Source organism: Ovis canadensis, chromosome 17, assembly GCF_042477335.2.
Source record: "Ovis canadensis isolate MfBH-ARS-UI-01 breed Bighorn chromosome 17, ARS-UI_OviCan_v2, whole genome shotgun sequence".
NCBI classification, from domain to species: domain Eukaryota; kingdom Metazoa; phylum Chordata; class Mammalia; order Artiodactyla; family Bovidae; genus Ovis; species Ovis canadensis.
Genome location: NC_091261.1, coordinates 39209901 through 39233329, shown reverse-complemented (window position 1 = coordinate 39233329; position 23429 = coordinate 39209901). Strand labels below are relative to the sequence as shown.

General features: G+C 37.6%; 2 protein-coding genes across 21 annotated transcripts in view; one reads left to right on the top strand and one right to left on the bottom strand.

Annotated features, from left to right (window-relative positions):
- Positions 1–10770, bottom strand: part of SCLT1 (sodium channel and clathrin linker 1) — a 252549-nt gene extending 241779 nt beyond the window's left edge. For 3 of the 6 annotated variants that reach the window (XM_069557537.1, XM_069557536.1, XM_069557542.1), the window contains exon 1: positions 10186–10746. In XM_069557537.1, the coding sequence (XP_069413638.1) occupies positions 10186–10219 (34 nt within the window). In that variant the 5' untranslated portion in view covers positions 10220–10746. Of the gene's footprint in view, positions 1–10185 lie in introns of all 6 variants that reach the window. The other 3 variants (XM_069557539.1, XM_069557538.1, XM_069557540.1) reach the window with 2 other exon arrangements.
- Positions 10771–10806: 36 nt separating this feature from the next.
- The window catches only part of C17H4orf33 (chromosome 17 C4orf33 homolog), a 94976-nt gene continuing 82353 nt past the window's right edge, over positions 10807–23429 (top strand). For 5 of the 15 annotated variants that reach the window (XR_011249899.1, XM_069557526.1, XM_069557527.1 and 2 more), the window contains exons 1-3: positions 10827–10967; positions 14231–14425; positions 20698–20887. Coding sequence is in view for 14 of the 15 variants with exons in the window: in XM_069557526.1 (XP_069413627.1) it covers positions 20707–20887 (181 nt within the window). In the remaining variant the exon portion in view is untranslated. Of the gene's footprint in view, positions 10968–14230; positions 14426–20697; positions 20888–23429 lie in introns of all 15 variants that reach the window. The other 10 variants (XM_069557522.1, XM_069557517.1, XM_069557521.1 and 7 more) reach the window with 9 other exon arrangements.

The following is a 23429-nucleotide window of genomic DNA, read 5'->3' as shown; positions in this document are numbered from 1 at the left end:
ATAGGGGGTCACAGGCAACAATCTAGAAGGGTACAGGAAACTTATTTTTGCTCCCTTGCAAAGCCAAAGAGAGTACATTACCTGATAATAGCAAAATTAGGCTAGAATCGAGAGACAAAAGCTATCAGAAAAATATCCGTTATGTAAGAAATTACCTTTCAGTAACCTATTGGTCTCAGATGAATGACAGGACAAATTGAAAAGTACTCACACTTTCTGATTTCAAGATTTTCTAGAAAGCTAAAATAATCAAGAGAGCATCATATTTTAAACAAATAAAACCAAAGATAAATGGAACAGAATAGAGAGTCCACTAGTATACCCACACAAACTCAGACAACTTGACCTTGGTCAAAGGAATCAAAAGCACATTAACACAGAAAATATAGACTTTTAAGTCTTTAGTCATCATCAACAAATGAGGAGGATACAAATGGAGAACCATAAGAAAGTAAAGACACAAACTCTGCATCTTAGAAATTCATTAAAAATCCTTCATTGTCTTAAATACAAAAAATGAAACTACCAAAACTATAGCGCAAAACTTAGAAAATCTACATGAGTTATACTCTGACAATTCATTTTCAAATACAACACAAGAAGCACAACCCACGAAAGAAAAAAAAATATTGCTAATATGGACTTTATTAAATGTAAACTGCTTACTCTGTGAAAGACAATGTTTAAAGAATGGAAAGACAAACCTCTGGCTATGAAAATACATTTTCAAAACACATAACCGGAGAACGGTTTGCATGCAAGGTACTCAAAAAAACAGAAAAAAAAATCCACAATAAGAAATCAAACACTCCAAATTAAAATAAATAGGACTATGTGTAGCCATCTTTTAGAATAATATGTAGAGATGGGAAATAAGCATGTATTAGTTGATCAACATTGGGGAATTATTGGAGAACAATAAGCATTGTGCATTAGGGTAAAGCAAATTAAAACAACATGATGCCCTATCCATAAAAAAAAACACAAAAAATAAAAATATAGGTGGAAATGCAATGAGAAAAACAATATTTTGTGAAAGAAGAACAAGGGGGGAGGACTTGTTCAACCAGAGATCAGGATTTATTAAAAAGTTATTGGCATTTAGACTGTGTGATAGTTATATAAACAAAACTAACCTATGGAAGAGAAGGCAGGATCCAGAAATATACCCATGTGGGTATATTTCTCATATATATGAGCACTTGAACTGTGATCAAAGGGCACTTCAGAGTAATAAAGAGGGGAGCACAATCTTTTTGTAAGTGGTTCCAGGTCAGCTGGATACGCTCATGGAAAAGAACAAACCATTATTCATAAAAATCAATTCTATGTGAAATGAAGATCTGGGAGGAAAAACCGTCACTGTTTGCAGATGACATGCTACGATACACAAAACATCCTAAAGATGCCACTAGAAAACCACTAGAGCAAATCAATGAATCTGGTAAAATTGAATACAAAATTAACGCACAGAAACCTCTCGCATTCCTGTACACTAATAAACAACAAAAGATCTAAAAGAGAAATTAAGGAAATAATCCCAATTATCACTGCAACGAAAGAATAAAATACCTAGGAATAAATCTACCTAAGGAGGTAAAAGATCTGTACTCAAAAAACTGTAAGACACTGATGAAAGAACTCAAAGACTGAGTTGACAGATATACCATGTTCTTGGATTGGAAGACTCAATACTGTGAAAATGACTACACTACCCAAGTTCAGTTGCTCAATCTTGCCCCACTCTTTATGACCTGCAGGACAACAGGCTTCCGTGTCCATCACCAACTCCCAGAGCTTACTCTAACTCATGTCCATCGAGTCAGTGATGCCCTCCAACCATCTCATCCTCTGTCATCCCCTTCTCCTCCTGCCCTCAATGTTTCCCAACATCAGGGTCTTTTCCAATGAGTTAGTTCTTCACATATGACAGAAAACACTGATAACAGCATTATTCTCAATGGCCCCCAAAATGGAAACATCTGCAAGCATCTATCAAAAGAATGGATAAAAATGATAAATTTATAAACTTTAATATTCTACAGTAATTAAAATGAGTATACTACATCTACATGCAAGAATATGAAGAAATCTCAAAAACATAATATTAAATAAAAGACACCAAACGCAGAAGGCAACATAGTTTATGACTCCATTCACATAAATTTCAATCACAAGTAAAACAGTTTTTACAGTGTAAAATTACAGATATTATCTTTATCTTTGGGGAGCAGGAAATGGGTATAATCACAAGTGGTCATCTGGGGTGCTAGCAATGTTCTATTTTTTGGCCTGGGTTATGATTATATGAGTTTTGAGCTTTGTAATAATCCTCTAAGCTTTATATTTATTTTCTCTACTTTTCTGCATGTCACACATAAGCAAATATACATATATATGCACATACATATTAACTATATACAAATTAATATATGTATATAATGTACACACACAAAATGTATACATTCTACACTGTTAACTTCAGATAATAGTTCCTTCCTTGAAAGCATGCATAATTTAGTGGAGAAACATGACACATAGGTTGGAAAAGAAAATGGCAACCCACTCCAGTATTCTTGCCTGAAGAAGTCCATGGACACAGGAGTCCTGTGGGCCACAGTCCCTGGAGTTGCAATGTACAGGACACAAATGAGCTTGTACACACACAAGACATTATTCTGAGGAAGGAATAAGTAATTACAAAGTATTAATAATTTAAACCATTTTTAACTTTAATTAAGTTTAAAAAGAATTATTCCTTTTTATTGTTATCCTCAGAATTTTTAAGAGTTACCTGACACATGGCACTAAAATTAGGGTCTGGTCTCTAGTAGTAACACAAACTACTACTTTTTGATAAGGTTTTAAGTAAGAAAAAATACTAAATCTGACATTTCAGTAAGTGAAATAGGTTAAGAAGTCAATTATGCATCAACGAGGGAAAACAATCTTCACAGACTGCTTTAAACTGTAATGTGAATCTACCATTTCTTTCATTCAACAAGCACTTATTTCACTTTATAGTTCACATTTTCTGGATTACTGATGAAATTGACATTTTCATATTTTTAGCACCTCATCAGGTTTTATTTTTTGTAAATAACCTATCATATTCTTTAACATTTTTCTATTAGTGTGAATGTATTTTTGTTCGTGAAAGACCTTTTTAAATTGTGGATGGTAATCAACTCTTCATTATATTTATTTTAAGCATATTCTCCCTCTCTGTGGCTCGGGCAGTCATTACATTGATGATGTTTCTTGTGATATCCAAGTTTTTACTTCTAATGCAGTCTGCTGCTGCTGCTGCTAAGTTGCTTCAGTCGTGTCCAACTCTGTGCAACCCCATAGACGGCAGCCCACCTGGCTCTCCCGTCCCTGGGATTCTCCAGGCAAGAATAATGGAGTAGGCTAATGCAGTCTATTCATATATATTTTTTCCTTTCAGTCAAAAATGTTTGCTGAAGAAATCTATGATCCTGAGATCATAAAGACACTCTCTTAACTTTTTTTTCTGAAAGTTTAAAGAGAATGTATTCCTTCAACCAATAATTTTTTTATATGGTGTGAGAAAGATGTTATTTTTTCTCTCCCATTTAGATAGCCAATTATCCTAGCACCATTTGCTCAACAGCCTATCCCTTTCCCACTGATTTGTATTGCCTGTTCTTTCAGACAACAAGTGTTTGTGGATGTATGCATCTGTTTCTCTGCTAGCTGATCTCTGTATTTATCTATCTACAGTATAATAGGGGCTTCTCAGGTGGCTCAATGGTAAACAATCCACCTGTCAATGCAGGAGACGCAAGACTGATTCCTGGATCAGAAGATCCCCTGGAGAAGGAAATGGCAACCCACACTAGCATTCTTGCCTCAAAAATCCCATGGACAAAGGGGCCTGGCTGTCTACAGTCCATGAGGTCGCAAAGAGTTGATTTAATAATTGGATTTTTATAATGTCTTAATAGTTGATAAAATAAAATTTCCCACCTTGATGTTCTTTAGAACTCTCTTGGCTATTTTCAGCTCTTCTACATAGATTTTAGAAACATGTCAAATAGAGGTTTGGGATTGCACTGAATCTATCCATTAATTTGTGGGAGAATCGACATGTTTACTATACTGAGTGCTCTAATCCATACATTTGATATGTTTCTTTATTAATCTAGGTTTTTTCTTACATACTTAATAATTTTCTAATGCTAACCACCCTTCCATTGCTGGGATGAATCCAATATGAAGGTGACTGTTTATTATATATCTACACACACAAATGAGCTTAATAGTCATTGATGGATTCAATCTATTAATATTTTTATTTTATTTAGGATTTTAGTTTGTGTGCATAAGTGAAACAGGCCTATAATTTTTCTTTCAAGCAAGTGTCTTTGCCGGACAGAGAAGAACGTAAGACACTGGGTTCAAACCCCAGCCCAATTACTTACTACTTATGAGTTAACCTAGAAACTGTGGTGGCACTTATCCAGATTTTTTATCTATGGCTATTGAACAGATGGGTATGAGAACTGTAAAAGCAAGCTATGGAAAAGGTGTTATTGAGTATGTGCTCTAGAAAAGCAGGGGCATGGTCACATTAATATTAATAACAAAAGAGCAGATGAATCAATGGGGAAATTGTATAAAAATGGGGAAAACTGTTTTAACCTGTATAAAAAAAAAAGCTGCAAAAGAATTAAGGAAATGAAAGAAAATGAAGGGTTCAAAGAATACAGGTCTTGATGAGGTCAAAAAACAGTTATAGTGGGAGTAAGGTATTTGTGTTTAAGATTAAAAAGTAGGGCAAATTGACTTCTGCTCATGCTCAAGATAAAGTAACATGGTCCATTTTCCCACCTGACAACCAAAAAAACAAAACAGTGGTTTGCCAGGTACAAGACATCAGGAAATGATAACGACAACATAAAATAAATGAAGTGAGCACTATGATTGCCCCAGCCTAAAAACAGGTCAAGGCTGTATATTGTCACCCTGCTTATTTAACTTATATGCAGAGTATATCATGAGAAACACTGGGCTGGAAGAAGCACAAGCTAGAATCAAGATTGTTGGGAGAAATATCAATCACCTCAGATATGCAGATGACACCACCCTTATGGCAGAAAGTGAAGAGGAACTAAAAAGCCTCTTGATGAAAGTGAAAGAGAAGAGTGAAAAAGTTGGCTTGAAGCTCAACATTCAGAAAACGAAGATCATGGCATCCAGTCCCATCACTTCATGGGAAATAGATGGGGAAACAGTGGAAACAGTGTCAGACTTTATTTTTTTGGGCTCCAAAATCACCACAGATGGTGACTGCAGCCATGAAATTAAAAGATGCTTACTCCTTGGAAGGAAAGTTATGACCAACCTAGATAGCATATTCAAAAGCAGAGATATTACTTTGCCAACGAAAGTCCATCTAGTCAAGGCTATGGTTTTCCCTGTGGCCATGTATGGGTGTGAGAGAGTTGGACTGTGAAGAAGGCTGAGCGCTGAAGAATTGATGCTTTTGAACTGTGGTGTTGGAGAAGACTCTTGAGAGTCCCTTGGACTACAAGGAGATCCAACCAGTCCATCCTAAAGGAGATCAGTCCTGGGTGTTCTTTGGAAGGAACGATGTTGAAGCTGAAACTCCAATACTTTGGCCACCTCATGGGAAGAGTCGACTCATTGGAAAAGACTCTAATGCTGGGAGGGATTGGGGGTAGGAGGAGAAAGGGACGACAGGATGAGATGGTTGGATGGCATCACCGACTCGATGGACATGAGTTTGAGTGAACTCCAGGAGTTGATGATGGACAGGGAGGCCTGGCGTGCTGCAATTCATGGGGTTGCAAAGAGTCACACAACTGAGTGACTGAACTGAACTGAATGACTTGAGTGATATTTCATGCCAGAAAACAGGGAGGAAAATTGCACACAAAGATCAGCAGATTCTCTGATTTAAGGAGATGAAGCTGACACTCAGTGGAAACCAAGTAAACTAGAATTGGCAGGACAAAGAATAGGAGAGAAAGCTGCACAGAGAACTCCATATGTACGTAAGATCTGTGAAGGGTATCTCTTGTGTAAACGAAGTACTGACTAACTTTTTATCTATTAAAGGAACTGAATTTACAGTTTAAAATCTTCCACAAAGAAAGCTCTAGGTTCAATTGTCTTCACTAGTAAATTCTACCAAACATTTAAGGAAGAAATATCAATTCTACATAAACATCTTCCAGAAACCTGGAGAGGACAAAATACTTTCTAAGTAATTCTGAGGCCAGCATATCTTGACACCAAATGAGACAATGACATTAGGGGAAAAAAATTTTTTTTAGAAAGGGTTTATGAACATAGACATGAAAATTTTAAAGAGACATTTAAGATTAATGTTAAACGGTATATTAAAAAGATAATACATTATGACCAAGAGTTTATTCCAAAACGGCAAGTTTAACACTTGAAAAGTAATCTATACAAATCTTGCTATTAAAAAACTAAAAATGAAAAAAAAATCTGATCATCTCAAAAAATGTAGAGAAAGCATTTGGAAAAAAAATAATCCAATATTCATTCTGATTTTAAAAACTCTAAGAAAACTAGGAATAGAAATTAGTATCCTCAACCTAGTAAGGACATCCATGGAAAACCTACAGCTAGTATCATATTTAATTTTGAAAAACAGATACTTTCTCCCTAAAATCAAGAACAATACAAAGATGTCTACTCCAAACACTTTGGCTCAACACTGTACTGGAGGTTTCAGTAAGTACAATGAGGCAAGAAAATAAAATGAAAGGCATTCCAAAGAGGAAAGGAAGAAGTAAAACAGTCTATTCACATATGAAAAGACTGTCAATGTAGAAAATCTGAAAGACTCTGCATTAAACCTACTGGAACTATTAAGTGAGTTTAGAAAGGTGACAGGGTAAGTACACACATACAAAGTATTTCCATACACTAGGAACAATAAATTAGAAATGGAAAGTAAACAAATAGTTTACAATAGTAGCTAAACCAGCAATACGTAGAGATAAATCTGACCAAATATGTGCAAAACCTATATATAAAAACTATAAAATGTCACTGAAAAAAATTAAAGAAGAGATCAGTTGAGAGATATTTTTTCATTAGAGAACTCAATATCATTAAGTGAATTCTACACAAATTAATCGAGAGTCATACAATGCCTATCAAAATCCCAGTATCCTTTTTTTTTTGTAGAACTTAACAAGCTGATCCTAAAATGTATACGGAAATGCAAAGGACCTATGACAGTCAAAACAACTGTGAAAAGAACAAATCTGAAAGGCTACACTGATTTATTATAAAACTGTAATAATCAAGACAGGATATTGGTTACCAGATAGATCAACAGAACAGAACAGAAATGGATCTACACAAATATCTTCCTCTGACTTTTTAACGAAGATGCAAAGGTAATGGAGAAGGAAATGGCAACCCCCTCCAGTGTTCTTGCCTGGAGAATCCCAGGGACGGGGGAGCCTTGTGGGCTGCCATCTATGGGGTCACACAGAGTCGGACACAACTGAAGTGTCTTAGCAGCAAAGGTAATTTAATGGAGAAAGGATAGTCTTTCCAATTGTGCATCCATATATAAAATAAAGTGAACCTTGACGCTTGTCTCACATCTTGTGCAAAATTTAACTCAAAATGCTTCACAGATTTGAGTGTAGAAATTCTAGAAGACTACACAGATGAGAAGCTTTGCAGCCTTGAAAGATCTTTAGACATGTGTGTGTGCTCACTCAATTGTAACCGACTCTTTGCAACTCCATGGACCATAGTCCACCAGGCTCCTCTGTCCAGGGAATTTTCCAGGCAAGAATACTGGAGTGAGTTGCCATTTCCTACTCCAGATGATCTTCCCTACTCCAGGGATCGAACCCACATCTCTTGTATCTCCCGCTTTGGCAGGTGGATTCTTTACCATTGTGCCACCTGGGAAGCTCAAGTTTTTATATATGACACATCCATAAAAGAACAAATTGATGAACTGAACTTCACAGTAATTAAAAACTTCTGCTCTATGAAAGACATTCTTAAGAGAATGAGAAAAAAAGACTCCATCCCCACTGGTGAATAAACTCTTCACTCCTTAGCTTAATACACATGTCACTCTTTGAACAGGTCCTAAGGACTATCAGACCTGCCTTCTTAGACGGAGGTGGAAGAATGGTGTACTGCAAATATGCTATAACAAATTAAAGGAGGCTCAAAATCAATAGAAGTCAATGAAGAGAAGGTCAAAGGTAGGTGGGAGAAGGGTAAGCTTTCTGTATTTACCTGAGCTGGTGTTTAGCTAATCAACTAATCTGGTCACCCACCAACTATAACTGGCATACGAGGTCTAAAGGAAAAAAGGGGAGAATCATTGACATCCAACACTCATTTTCATCTCTTCCTGAAAACCTTACTATTCCATGCTTCAATTTCCTGAACAAGTAGTTATTTCAAGCCTCCGAGCCTTTGCTTCTTTTGGTCCCTCTGAAAATTCCCTTCTTCCAACGCACTTCTCTTCTGGTGAACTATCATTCATTTTTCAAGAAATAATTTACCGTGGCTTCTATCGTTCTCTCTGGTATTTGGACTTCAGTTTTATTTAAGAATTCTGGCTGGTGCATTTCTCTAAAACATAGTTTATGAGTGTCTCAGGAACCTTCCCACCCCAACCAAACTTCTCACCACCAATTCTTGTCCCACACCACTCAGATGGTGGTGAGCTAGTCCTCTTTATGGGATGAAGGATATTCCCACATGAAACCTAAGAAACAATGGTAATGTTATAGTGTCATATACGTCATTAATGATTTTAGATAAAGTGTGCACCTGAAATGTGCTAGACACCATGCTAAGTGCTTTATTGCATCATCTCATTTAACCTTCAAAACACCACCATGTGCTATTATACCCATTTTACAAGTAAGAAATTTGAGGCACAAAGAAGCTCAGTAACCTGCCCAAGGTCAAAAACATACAAAAGAAACAGAGCTAACACAGAGCCTAGACAGACTGAATCCAGAGGCTGAGTTCTCCATCACTGGCCTATGGTGTTTCCAAAATGGAATGTACCATTTTCTCCCCTCCCTCCCCCATTTTCCCTGCTGCTCAAGCAAGCCAAAAACCTTAGTTGCCCTATACCTCTTTCTTCCAAATCCTTTCATCTCTAATCTCACTATACCTACCTTAGTTCACTTCTTACCTGGATAATAACAATCACCTGACTGCACTTGCTGTAATGCATGTTCCTAACAGCCAGCTGGGTTTTTCAAATAAATCACAAACTGATCAAGTTACTCTCAACTGGATTCCTTTCAGTGATTCCTATAACCTGTGCAATGATTCCAACTCCTGAAAACGCAGCAGAAAGGCCCTTTGCCATCTGGCCAAATTCTTCCCTTTCAGCTCTACTTGCCATTTCCCTGTATACATCAAATTTCATTCAAACAAACCTTCTTTTCAAAGTGTTTAACAAAACATATTCCTAGTCCCTCCCGTGTTGTAAATATTGTTCTCAACCACACAGTTCTTTATCTAGTAAATTTATATTTTACTTCAAATATAAAGTTTCAGCCCAAATAGTACCTTCCTTCACCACCACCACCAGGTAAATTATAACCCTGTAATAGTTAATGTTTGTTAGCACTGTGTCAGATACTATTCTAAATCCCACACATATTTTAAGGGCCGTTTAGTCATTCGACCAACCCTGTGAGAAACCTGAGGCAGAAGAGTTGACAGCTGCTGTTACTTCAGTGTATTTATGGAAATCATATATTTCCCTCCTCAAGTTAAATTATTGGAGGGTAGAACAGTCCTCCTTATCTTCATAGCAGCTATGCTTGTCTAGTGCCTGGCACATAATAGAAACAGGAGCTCCATAAATATCTTTTGGACAAATGGCCGGAGCTGTGCCTCCAGGTTCTAACTGCAGACTTAGAAACTCTTCCTGGCAATTAGCCCTCTAATTCCTCCAGAGCATGTGAGTATTTGCCAAACGCTTCTGCTTAATGTACGCGTATCCTCATATACACCATCAAGCTTTTTCTGCAGCTTAACTTCTTTTAAGTTTTTACAAATTACCACGTACCCAACAGGCATTCAGACAACGATTCAGTCAACGATGACGACATTAAACATTACATATGAGAATTCTCAATAAAGGAATGTGGAGCTTACTTTGATCTCGCAGAAAGTCGATTTCTGTGGCCATTTGGATGCAATTTGTTTGGAGCTCTCACTACCTGTACTTTTCTCAAAAAGACACAAAGCTCGCAATGCGGGAAAGCAAAACTAAGGCAAAGCTCCGGAGGTTGTCTAGCACTCGAGCGGTGTGATCAGCATCCTACTCACGCGGCGTCAACAGCCCCGCCGCGCCTCCTTCTCCCGAGTCCCAGCCCAGTCCCTCGCTCAAGCGAGACACCAAATTTCAGGTTTGTTGCGGACCCGCCAAGTGAACTGTTTCACGTTCACCCGAATCCCAGCCAAGTAGGACCAGGGACGCGGCTGGATGTATTGGACGTCCCGCGGGTCACTCGGGGTCGTGTCAGGCCACTCAGGAGAGCGCCGAGAGAGCCGGCGGGCAGCCGGGCGGCGGCATCCTTGGAGGGGCGGGGAGCGACGCCAGGACGACCGAGAAGCCCGGGGCCAGCAGCGGAAGTCCACTCGGCCCGCCCTGCGACTTTGAAACCGGTGCCCCAGACCGCTCCTTGGAGACGGTGACGCCGCCTGCGTCATCACGCGGGCGTCAGCGTCTACGTCATCGCGCTTCCTGGCGTTCTCTCACATTATTGGCTGTTTGTCCAGCGACGGGCGGGGCTGTGGGAACCTGGATGACAGCGGGCTGAGGCACCTGTGTGGCGGCGGATGCGCTGGTGGGCCTATGTCTTCGGAGGGTGGGGGGTCACCAAATTATTTTTTTTTCTTTTTATTCCTTCAAAAAGAAAGAAATGTAAACATCGGTAGGTTATTAAATACATATTTTAAGTGCTCCAGTATCTTTGTTGCCAAGCACTTTTGGTCTGGGAGAACTCGCTCACCAAAGCGGATGGTTGAAAAGTACTTAGGTTTCGGCGCCTGGGAGCGGAACCCAGCCTGGCGTCTTCAGCGTCTACCTCCAGAGCTGTGCGGCTGGAGAATTTCTGGGTGTGAATTTGGTAATCTCCAGAAAATAAGTGACGTGGGTCTTTGGAGAAAGGACACAGCTGTTGTCTATATAGTTAGCTGTGTAGCAATAAGGCATGGAGTTAGGAGTACTCCAGAGATCCTGCAAATTCAGCAGTTATTTCTTGAGAGAGAACTTTGCTTCCTCAAAAAAAGGAAGACAAGCGTTACGATTTTTGCAAGAAAAATTAGGTAAAACTTTACATTTGTAGACGGGTTACAATCCCCATTTTAAAAAAGCGATTTTGTCTAGATTTGAACCTCATCACTGTTTAACAGTTAAGATTAGAGGAAATTTCAATCCCAGCAATAAAAATGTTAACCTGAAGTCAGTCCCCAGTTTTAGTGCTTTTAAAATAAATGTGTTTTTATGAATTGAGGTAAAGTTTCTGAATAGACATATCATAGATGTAGCTCGATGAACAGTTCAGGAAGTTTTTGTTGTCTTGTACTGATACATAAAAACTAATGTGCTAAGTCGCTTCAGTCCTGTTAGACTGTTTGCCACCCTATGGACTGTAACTCACCAGATTTCTCTGTCCATGGGATTCTGCAGGCAAGAATATTAGAGTGGGTTGCCACGCCCTACTCCAGGGGATGTTCCCTACCCAGGGATCCAACCTGCGGCTCCTGCATTGCAGGGAGATTTCTTTACCGCTGAGCCACCTGGGAAGCCCAAAACTAATGGTGGTGGTGGTTATAGTTGCTAAGTTGTGTCCGACTCTTGCGGCCCCATGGTCTGTAGCCACCAGGCTTCTCTGTCCATGGGATTTCCCAGGCAAGAATACAGGAGCTGGTTGCCATTTCCTTCTCCAGGAGATCTTCCCCACCCAGGAATGGAACCTAGGTCTCCTGTGTTGCAGGCAGAGTCTTTACAGACTGAACTAGGAGGGAAGAAGAAATTTTTTAAATGTGTCCAGCTGTATCCAGTTAGGTATTTGAAGTCCTATTACAGGTTTTCTCCATACTCACTATTAAGAGAATGAGATGGTCCCTGATCTGGTTTTTAGTGGCCATGAAGTTCAAACAAAAACTTGTTGGAAAAAGAAATTGAGAGTACAAGCTCCAACTCTTTATCAAAGGTCAACCAGTGGCGTTTTCTTCAGGAATGTCTGACTCCCCAAGTGTTTGCTTATATCTTCCCCTATATTTGAACCTGGTGGATGAGATGGCTGGATGGCATCACTGACTCGATGGACGTGAGTCAGTGAACTCCGGGAGTTGGTGATGGACAGGGAGGCCTGGCGTGCTGCGATTCATGGGGTCGCAAAGAGTCGGACGTGACTGAGCAACTGAACTGAACTGATACTGTCATAGGGTGATTTAACTTGACACCAAACAAGTAGTTATAAACTTAACTCTACATCACTAGAAGTTGATATTAGTGTCCGTGAAAGCAGACAGTATTTTCTGGTTGTAAATGATGAGGTAGTCTCTACATTACATAAATTAAATATCTGAAATTGGAATTTTTACCTCTGCACTTGAATTCTTTGGCCTATACAGTTAAGATCGATACAGACTATAGTTTTGGGGTTTTAAGGTGTGGTGGGGTATTTTGGTTTTTGTTTTGGTTACAAGATTTTTTACTGGTTGAATTTTAATGGGTTTGAAAATAATTTTAATCTGTAAGAAACAAAACTGCTATGATTTCACTTATCTTTAAAGTGTCCCTTCTAGTGTTTTCTCTTTTTGAAACTTCTCTTCTGATTTCTACTCACTTAGCCCAAGGTTGGTGCTTCCCTTTGTAGTTACTTCATGCTTCTTCCTGCAGTGTCTATCATAGTGTTTTATATTGACTTCAGGCTCCATTATAGTATCTGGAACACAGTGAGCACTCAGTAAGTGTCTGATGAAGGAATTAATTTACAGAACGTGTGTGCATACAAAATATCTATTACTGCAATTGAGTACAGTGAATGAGAAAAGAGAGAGAAAAGTCCTTAGGATGTTTGTAACCATTATCTAGTCACTCTTTCATGTTTTTATGTTAGATTTATTTCTGCAATAAGGAAAACCTTTGAAAGTCAATAGATTGCATGAATACTAATTTATACAATATATTGACACTGAGCACTGTGAGAAAAACATGAGGAATACAAAGTTGGAAATTTAAGCTAGGATCAAAACTTTAACATTGTCATATTAGATGCCATAAAAAGTGATTTTTTTAAAAACTCGTAATAATAATTAAATTTTTCCAACCAAGAAGATAACCTGGCAATTCAATCTCTTTTTAAGCTTGTATTTTTTATTATTATAATTACTGTAGTAAAAAACATATAACATGAAATCTACTCAATCTTTAAGGTGTTAAACACAGTATTGTTAACTATGTGCATGTTCTTGTACAGTAGATCTCCAGAACTATTTCATCTTGCACGACTGAAACTCTATACCTATTGAACGGCACTAATTTCCCTCTCCCACAAAAAGTGATTTTTCTAAAACAAAAATAATCATCTGTTAAAACAAACACAAAAGTTGTTTTCCCCCCAAGAAAGTTTTTTAAAGCATAAGATCCCCTGGAGAAGGGAGTGGCTACCCACTCTGATGTTCTTGCCTGGAGAATTCCATGGACAGAGGAGCCTGTGGGTTCCAGTCTATGAGGACGCAAAGAGTTGGACATGACTGGGCTACTAACACACACATGCACACAATCTTTTTTGAGAGTGTACTCTGCCCCATGTACATTAACTCATTTATTCCTCACAAAACCGTGTAAGGTAGTTGCTATTTTTAAACTTTTTTTACAGTAACTTCCTGATAACAGTTGAAATTTGCCTGAATTTGGATTGGAATTCACTCAGTCTGGTCCCAATGTTAGAACCACCATGTTTAGACCTCCCAGTGGTAGAGGATAATTTACAGCTAGGATAATATTATTTACAGCTACTGTAATATAGTTTACACTTTTTGCTTACATAGGCAGTTAGTCTTTCGTTACTTTAAGTGAATTATTGCCGCATATGTTCTATTATACTCTAAATGATATATAGTTGCTTTTTAAGTTGTGCAACAATTGTAAATACTGCTGAGTTTCCCTTCCTTTTCTTTGTAGAAAACCGCTCAAACTTCTGTGGAACTATTGAAAACTTTGAGCTGTTCACCCGTAGTCCTTCAACAGGTGTCTGCGCTTTATCGGCTAAGCCCCGCCCCCAGAACGTGCGGGCCGCGGGGCGGAGCCTAGGGCGCGGCGCGCTCCCCGTGACCTGGGCCGCCGGGAGCTAGCCAGTGGCGCACTGAGAGCCCACGGGTCTGTGTTCTCTTCTTGTTACGCTTTCTCCCCTCTTGTCATTCCTCTCACCCGCTCCCAGTCTTGTTGGCTTTTCTCTGGCAACGTACTTTTCAGCTGCTGGTTCTGGCGGCCGTTTCTTCCCACTCTCCAGGCTGACTTCCTCATTTCTCCGTCTCTCTCTTAAATGCGTGGAGGAGGTGGCAAGTGGTGGTGGGGTGAGGACGCAAACTGGGAAAAAAAAATATCTTACTGTAGAAAACTGAAAAAAAACATTTCGTGAATAGAGGGTTTGGAAATTTTCCTTACAAAATGTTTTATTAAGAAAACACATTTTCCATAACTTCCTTCTTTTATCCTTTGTTCAAATTTTTTTTTTTTAATCCTCTCTAGACTCAATGCTCCCGGGTTCTGTCTCCATTCTCATCGTTCATTTCTGTTTTAAGATCTTCGCGTAGTAGAAGTAAAGTATGAAAAGAATTATTTTTTACTTTTTGATAAGACTAATTTGAAGACTAGAAGTTAAAATGTTAGAAACTACATATTAATAAACATTCATTTTAAGAAAGTCTACACAGCCAACATTAAAATTGTATGTTAGGGTGGTGTTCTGCTTGAATGAATGCATTCTTTCAATAATATTCCTGATATTCACTCTGACTTTTTAGAAATGTTCAGCGTGCAGAACGTGAGGGAGACAAGAGGTAGTCACAAAAACGTTTGAGAGATCCAGCCTTAAATTAGACTTTTTTTAAAAGTATTTTAGATTATTTTTGAATAGTAATTCGTGTCTGTTTTAGTGTAAAACTCAAGTAGGTTAAAAAAAAAAGTGATACAGTGAAAGTAAAACTTCCTCAGCTATCTCAGGTCCTCCAAAAAAGGCAATTACTGATACACTGGTGTCTCATATATGCTTCCTGAGATAGTATATGCATTCACAAGCATGCATGCAAATACTCTCCCTTTTTATTAAGTAAATGCATACTTTCTGGACCTTGCTTTTTTAAGTTACTATATCTTAGCTGGTATATATAGAGCTGCCTCACTTTTTTTTAACTTTTGTGGGCTATTTCATCGTACGAGATGGCATAATTTATTTACCAGTCCTCTACCTGTGGGTGTTTAAGCTGCTTAACAATATTTTGTTATTCTGAACAATGTTACAACAAATAACTTTATAGAATGTCATTTTGAATGGGCACAGGTGTAATAACTCCTAGAACTAGAGTTGTTGAGTCAAAGGTTATTGGCATTTTTTGCTTTGACAGTTGCTGAGGGATGCTCTTTACTGTGTCTGTGCCAGTTATGCCTGAATAACATCTTGATTGTTTCTCAGTGTCCTCATTATCATGGCATTTTCAAACTTTCTGATTCTTGACAATATAAATGAAAAATAGTAATTTATTGTTTTAGTTTGCATTTCTATCATTAATGAGATAGAACATTTTGTATTTCCTGTGTGCTGGCTATTCATACTTTTACACCATTTTTCTGTTGATAAGATCTTTTCCTTATTGATTTCTAGAAGCCCTTTAAACATTAAACAAATTAGTTATTTATCTCAGCTATGAGTTGCAAGTATTTTTCCCAGACTGTCTTTGATTCTGTAATGGCAAGTTGTTATTTTTGTGGTGGAGGAAGATGGACTTTTGCTTTTATTTTTTAAATGCTTACATAGCCAAATGTGTCCGTGTATCAGTTTTTTTTTCAAAATGTATTCTGGATTTGGGGTTATATTTTAAAAAGTTTCTTTTGTACTGTAAGATTATATTATAAAAACAACCTCCCGATTTTTTCTTTCTTGTTTTTATGTGATTTGATTTATGTTTAGTTATTTGGTGTTTTTTTTTTTTTTTTCCTGCTGTGCTACTTGTCTTGTGGGATCTTAGTTCCCTGAGTAGGAATCAAACCCAGGCCCTGTAGTGAAAGCACAGTCCTAATCACTGAATGATGCTAAAGCTGAAACTCCAGTACTTTGGCCACCTCATGTGAAGAGTTGACTCTTTGGAAAAGATTCTGATGCTGGGAGGGATTGGGGGCAGGAGGTGAAGGGGATGACAGAGGATGAGATGGCTGGATGGCATCACCAACTCGATGGACGTGAGTTTGAGTGAACTCCGGGAGTTGGTGACGGACAGGGAGGCCTGGCGTGCTGTGATTCATGGGGTCACAAAGAGTCAGACACGACTGAGCAACTGAACTGAACTGAACCACTGAACCGCCAGGAAATGCCCTAGATCTTTGATTCATTTAAAATTTAGTTTGGTGTAGGGATCCAGTTTTATTAAATTGAACTGCAAAATGAACCAGTTGATAATGGGTGAGTCTTGATTGATTAGCTACATAAGAACCATTGCCAACTCCCCATAGACTTCTGTACAATATTTATCCAATACCTGCTATGGTGCCTGAAATAAAATGCTACTGCTAAGTCACTTCAGTCGTGTCCGACTCTGTGAGACCCCATAGACAGCAGCCCACCAGGCTCCGCCATCCCTGGGACTCTCCAGGCAAGAACACTGGAGTGGGTTGCCATATCCTTCTCCAATGCATGAAAGTGAAAGTGAAGTCGGTCAGTCGTGTCCGACTCTTCGAGACCCCATGGACTGCAGTCTACCAGGCTCCTCTGTCCATGAGATTTTCCAGGCAAGAGTGCTGGAGTGGGTTGCCGTTGCCTTCTCCAGAAACAAAATGAGTAACTAATAAACCTTTGATAAGCTAATTTGAAAGGAAGTTTCTAGATATGAAATATTATCTTAGTTATTTGCCATCATATTAATATATAGTGTTGAAAAAGATAATGATACCCCAATACAGTTGATTTCTCCTGCCTAAATCTTAGAATCATGAAGTTTTAAATCCAGAGACTAGAGCAGTTATTCACTCCACAAATAAATTAGTAAGTTCTTGTTATTTACAGGCATTCTAGCTCATGGGGAGAAAATAAACAAGTTGGTCATGTGGTTTTAAGTGCTGTGAACCAAAACAGAGCAGTGTATGGGCAATAGAGAATAACAGGGAGTGGAATGCTTCTCGGATGCCCAGCAGCCCAGGTCATGAAGGACACTGATAAATGAATCGTCTCTACTTCATATGAGCACATATGCAAACAAAGAAAATAGAAAGGTTGTGGGGGTTAAGCCACCATGAACCTGAGTGTCCCTAGGGAGTTGAAAGAAAAATCAATTGTCTCTGTCTAGGTCCAGTATTTTCTTTAGATTATAAACTAGTGGGCAGGACTATGCTTTTTAGTTGATTTTGTTGTATTATGTACACTTGATGTATTTTGTACACTTGATGTATTTAAGCAGATTAACAAGTTGTTTTGATATGAAACTAACGTCATTTTATGCAATTTAAGTCAAAATCGTATTCTGAGTTCGGTCACTCAGTCTTGTCCGACTCTTTGCAACCTCATGGACTGTGCAGCATACCAGGCTTCCCTGTCCATCACCAACTCCCAGAGCTTGCTCAAACTCATGTCCACCGAGTCGGTGATGCCATCCAACCATGTCATCCTCTGTTGTCCCCTTCTCCTGCCTTCAATCTTGCCCAGCGTCAGGGTCTTTTCAAATGAGTCAGTTCTTTGCATCAGGTGGCCAAAGTATTGGAGTTCTGGCTTCAGCATCAGTCCTTCCAATGAACATTCAGGACTGATTTCCTTTCAGGTGGACTGGTTTGATATCCTTGCAGTCCAAGGGACTCTCAATAGTCTTCTCTAACATCACAGCTCAAAAGCATCTGTTCTTCAGCACTCAGCTTTCTTTATAGTCCAACTCTCACATCCATATGTGACTACTGGAAAACCATAACTTTGACTAGATGGACCTTTGTCAACAGAGTAATTTCTGCTTTTCAATATGCTGTTTAAGTTTGTCATAGCTTTTCTTCCAAGGAGCAAGCCTCTTTTAATTTCATGGCTGCAGTCACCATCTGCATTGATTTTGCAGCCCAAGGTAATGCTGTTTCCATTGGTTCTACCCTTGGTCATATCAGCCATGGCACTCTTCCCTGCTAGTGGAAGTCTAGCTGATGTTTCTTGCAGTAATTCACAAATAATATTCAAAGAAACCTTAGAAGAAAAGGAAGAAGAAACCAGTGGAAAGACTTAGATTATCACTACCTCATGCTGTCAATGAGAGTAGCTCTGCTTTCATCATTTATTTATCTTTCAGCCAAGATGACATTTTGCAGTAATTTGAAGCCACAGTCTTACCACGAACCAGCATATGTGCTTGGAAGTGATAGGCTATTTTTAGGAGCACATCACTGCATGTGGTTTAATTCCATTTATAGATAGAGATGATGGCCTACAAGAACTGGGAGTTGAAAATTCCCTGGTGGAAACCCACTGATTAGGATAGGCATCCCTTTAATGTATGCATCGTTTTGGTGTGTTTGGATATGGTAATTGTATGGAGAATGAGTGAATCTACCAAAACTTCATAGTCACTGAGCTATGTTTCGCCAGGATTGTCAAAAACTGTCAAGCCCTAAGTTAGGAGTATAGCATGTTAGTGCCAGAATCAGATTTAATGAGCACTTCTAACATCTTGATTTATTCTTTTTCCTCTATGCTGCAAGAAGGTACTGGTACCAAAATTGGGAATAGAGGGTAATATATTTATTTTTAAAGAATGTGCCTTCATATTTCAACAGAAGAAAATAAATTTATTATTGAGGCATATTATCCCATGCAAATCAAGACTGAATTCCACATATATTAGAGTCAGTTTATACAGTCTTATCACTCACTGAGCTTATTTCAATGATGAATATAAATTGCTCAACATATCCTCTTCTAAAGTGCTATTAGCTGCAAATGGCTCATGATACCGTAACTATATTTTTAATTTTAGAAGTTATTAAAATTTGTTAGCATATAGTGAAAATTGAGAAAACTACATACTACACAAAAAGGTTTTTGTTTGAAGCTCTTGGATTCATTATCTGACACACAGCTTATATATTTGGATCTCCCAATGCTGGGCATGTAGTAGGTACTTAATATATATTTGTTGGAATAAATTTACTCAAGTATAGATTTTATGAAGCCATCACATTGTATACCTTAAATATATACATTTTTTTGTCAATTATACCTCAGTAAACCTGAAAAAAATGTCTTGAAGCAAATTTTTCAAAATGTAGGACTTTATTATTTGCAATAAAAATAACATGAAGCAAGGAAATAAGTCTAGATAAGTCTTCGGATAAGTCTAGAAATATCATCATTTACTCATCAAGATTTTCTTTTGGGCAAGAAATAAGGACCTAGTATAATTTGGGGGGATCTGTCACTCCTAAATAAGGTTTCCATCTATTTGCAGATTTCTTAAATGTCTTCATCTGGGAAAGCATGGCTGACATTGGTTCAGTTTCTTGATTTACTAGCTATTTGATCTCGGATATGTCTTTTTCTTCATTTGTAATATTTAATAATAGTTTCTCTACAAGTTTTTGTGAAATTAAACTTTTATAAAGTGCTTGATCCATAGTGTTCAACAGAACATAGTTTTATTAATTTAACACTGTGCCCTTCTGTTTAATGCTTAGAGTAACAATTTAAAATGAAAATACTGCTTGTGTCAGATATACTTTGTCTATTTGAAAGTTTAATGATCGCAGATTTTGTTACCATATTTCAGTTGGAGAGAAGGGATTAACCAAGCATGTGGTCATTTAACACTTGAAATATCAAAGATTGAAAAGGCTAAGAAAAACCTTACTCTGAGACTAAAGACGACAATGTTAAAGTTTGCCAATCTTGAAATGCTTGAAACCCCTCCCTCCATTTTCACTCCAAAAAGGAAAAGAATTTTAGCCAAAAGAACAATGTTAACAGCAATGCTTGTTTTCATTTATACAGATTTCGAAAAATCAAATTGAATTTTACTGTAAAGATCTTAATTCTCAGGCAATCCAGTAATTCATCTGCACACATTACAGTAAGACAAAGAATGGCATATAAACTTATAGTGCTTACAGTTTTAAGTAAATGAACAGTTTGCAATGGCTTAATTACAGTTTTTAAAAATTAATTTGATACACTCTTTACAAGGTAACTCGAGCCAGATCTAGTCTTAACAGTTTTACATCCAATCACCTATTATAATAGAATTCCATATCCATGATTTACTACAACATGAATGGCCTTTTGACTCTCAGAACCGTGTTCTTGTCACTCAGCTGCCTTCCTGCCTACTATTTGGCTTGGAAATTTTCATTTCATTTCTTTCTAAAGGAAACATTTGTAAATTGTTAGCTTTTCTTCTTTTTTTCGCCCCACTTAGAGTCTTTAGATGGATTTTAAAATTGAACACACTTGGGATGGGTTTCCAGTGAAGCATGAGCCAGTGTTTGTCAGGCTGAATCCAGGTGACAGAGGAGTGATGATGGAAGTCAGTGCTCCATTTTTCAATGATCCTCCATCCCCACTAGGAGAACCAGGAAAACCTTTCAATCAATTGTGGGATTATGAAGGTAAGTAGAAGTGCTGTATTTTATTGCAAACATAAATCTTTTTATAATAACCTCTCATAGAACTATTATTTTATCTTGCTCTAAGGAAGTGAGTGCTTCTGAGCCCCTGACACGTGCAGTTTTCTGATATTTCCTACCAATCTCTCATTCTGACTTTTTCACCATTACCTATGGACTTCGGCTATATAACTAGAACAGTGAAAAATGGCAATTACAAATCCAGATTTTTAAATTGCTGCTATATTTCCTTCCTTTGTGTCTATTACCTATTTTAAGAAGAGTTCAGCATTCTTGTTTTGTTTTTAAGTATCTTGAAATGGCTACTTTAACCTTATAAACCTTCTTTATGGAAGCTTTGGGGTGTTTTACTTATTATAAAAACATCATCAACTTCAACATGAAGTATAGTTTCTATTTTATACTGGCAAATAATCTCACACATCAAAGGGAGGCTGAGAGACCTGCTGTGAAGTCGCAGTTTCAGGTTTGCTGTATGAGCACCTTCTAATGAACCCTAATTAAGCTACCAAACTTATCTTTCTGAAATAATCTTTAGATGCCATTTCCTAGATAACAGATCTTTACTATCCCTGAGATAAGGTTCAAATCCTTCCCCTAAGCTTTCATGGTACTTGTGAATCCAACTATCATTAAACCAAAAGCTCTTAACTTCCTAAAGGCTGATAGTCTAACCTTTCGGTCATATTCTCACTCATGTGCCTTTTCTCGTTCTAGCCCCATCCTTTGATACATATCATTCACAGTCTAATTCAGGTTCCATTTCTTCAAAGAAACCTTTGATGACTCTTCTGTCCACAGTAACATCTACTTTCTCTATACCATTTGTATAGCATGCACTTTGTTGGTGTTAATTTATCACATCTTAAACATATATTGTTTTTTATTGATATAGAACTTGTATAGACCAACTTCCTGATCATGTTAGTCACTCTCACTAATGTGAGTTATATACTGGAGGTACTATAGACACTAAACAAATCCTAAACTCAACTAGTCCACTTCTCTTAAACCTACTTCTTTCCCTAATTGCCCAATCTAAGTCAATAGCACCATAATACATCAAATCACCAAATAAAGAAATGTGATATCTTTTCAAGATATCCATCTCTGTCTCTATATTTGGATTAAGTCCTAGCAGTTTCACCTCCTAAGTGTTTCTCTAATTCAATATCTCTTCTTCATCCTACTATCCTTGCATTGGTAAAAGACTTTAAAAGGAATAATAAGACTCACTGAATTGTTAATGGAACCATATCTTAGATTATTTTATTATTATAAAAATAACACATGGAAAACTAGAAACAACCTAAATGTCTATCAATGAAGGATTGTGTTAATCATAACATTCTATAGAAGAATACTATGCAGCAATTAAAAAGAATTAGTTATCTATATGCTGTGAACTTGTATGTGTGTGTATATGTGAAGAAAGCAAATTGTAAGCAGAAAATGAGTCTATAGATACAGTTTTTTAATCTATGCAAGTAGAATAGATTGTGGAAAGGCAGAAGTCTGACAGGTTTTAGAACAAAGTGGGAAGAAAAAGACTTTGACTTTTTATTTACATATATGTTTATATTGTTTTGATAATAAGCATATATCACTTTCAAAATTCTCTTAATTTTTAAAATAAGCATTCTCAGAAAATTCCAGGAAATTGTAAAGAGTATTCCACTTGTCAGAGATAAACAGCCGTAACATTTTTGTACATATTTTGCAGGCCTCTAAGCACAGGCATATGTGCACATTTTTGTTTCATGTACACTTGCTTATTGCTCTGCAGCTTATCAAGTATCATTGCTTGTATCCTTCGTACATCAAAACTACTTAACTGTATATTTTAATGACTGAATTATATTCTATTACATGGAATACACAGATTTCATTATTTTTTTAACAGCTCTCCTATATAATGTGTGCTTAGTTGCTCAGTTATGTCCGACTATGTGACCCTATGGAATACAGCTGGCCAGGCTCTTCTGTCCATGGGGATTCTCCAGGCAAGAATACTGGAGAGGGTTGCCATTCCCAACCTAGGGATCGAACCCAGGTCTCCCACTTTGCAGGCAGATTCTTTATCATCTGAGCCACCAGGGAAGCCTCTCCTATATAACAGGTTTATTTATATATAACAGGAGGTAACCATTTAGACCATTTCTTTTGAGTAATACTTTGATAAATAACGTGTTACTTCTTTTCTCAGTTGTGTGATTATTTCCTTAGGATAAATTCCTTGAAAAAGATAACTAGATCAGAGTCTGTGATAATCTCATTTCTTTTCAACCTCACCAGCACTAGGCTTTATTAATATTTTTATTTAATGGCTATCTGATATGGTTTTTCCAGTAGTCATGTATGGATGTGAGAGTTGGACTATAAAGAAAGTTGAGTGCCAAAGAATTGATGTTTTTGAACTGTGGTGTTGGAGAAAACTATTGAGAGTCCCTTGGACTGCAAGGAGATCCAACCAGTCCATCCAAAAGGAAATCAATCCTGAATATTCATTGGAAGGACTGATGCT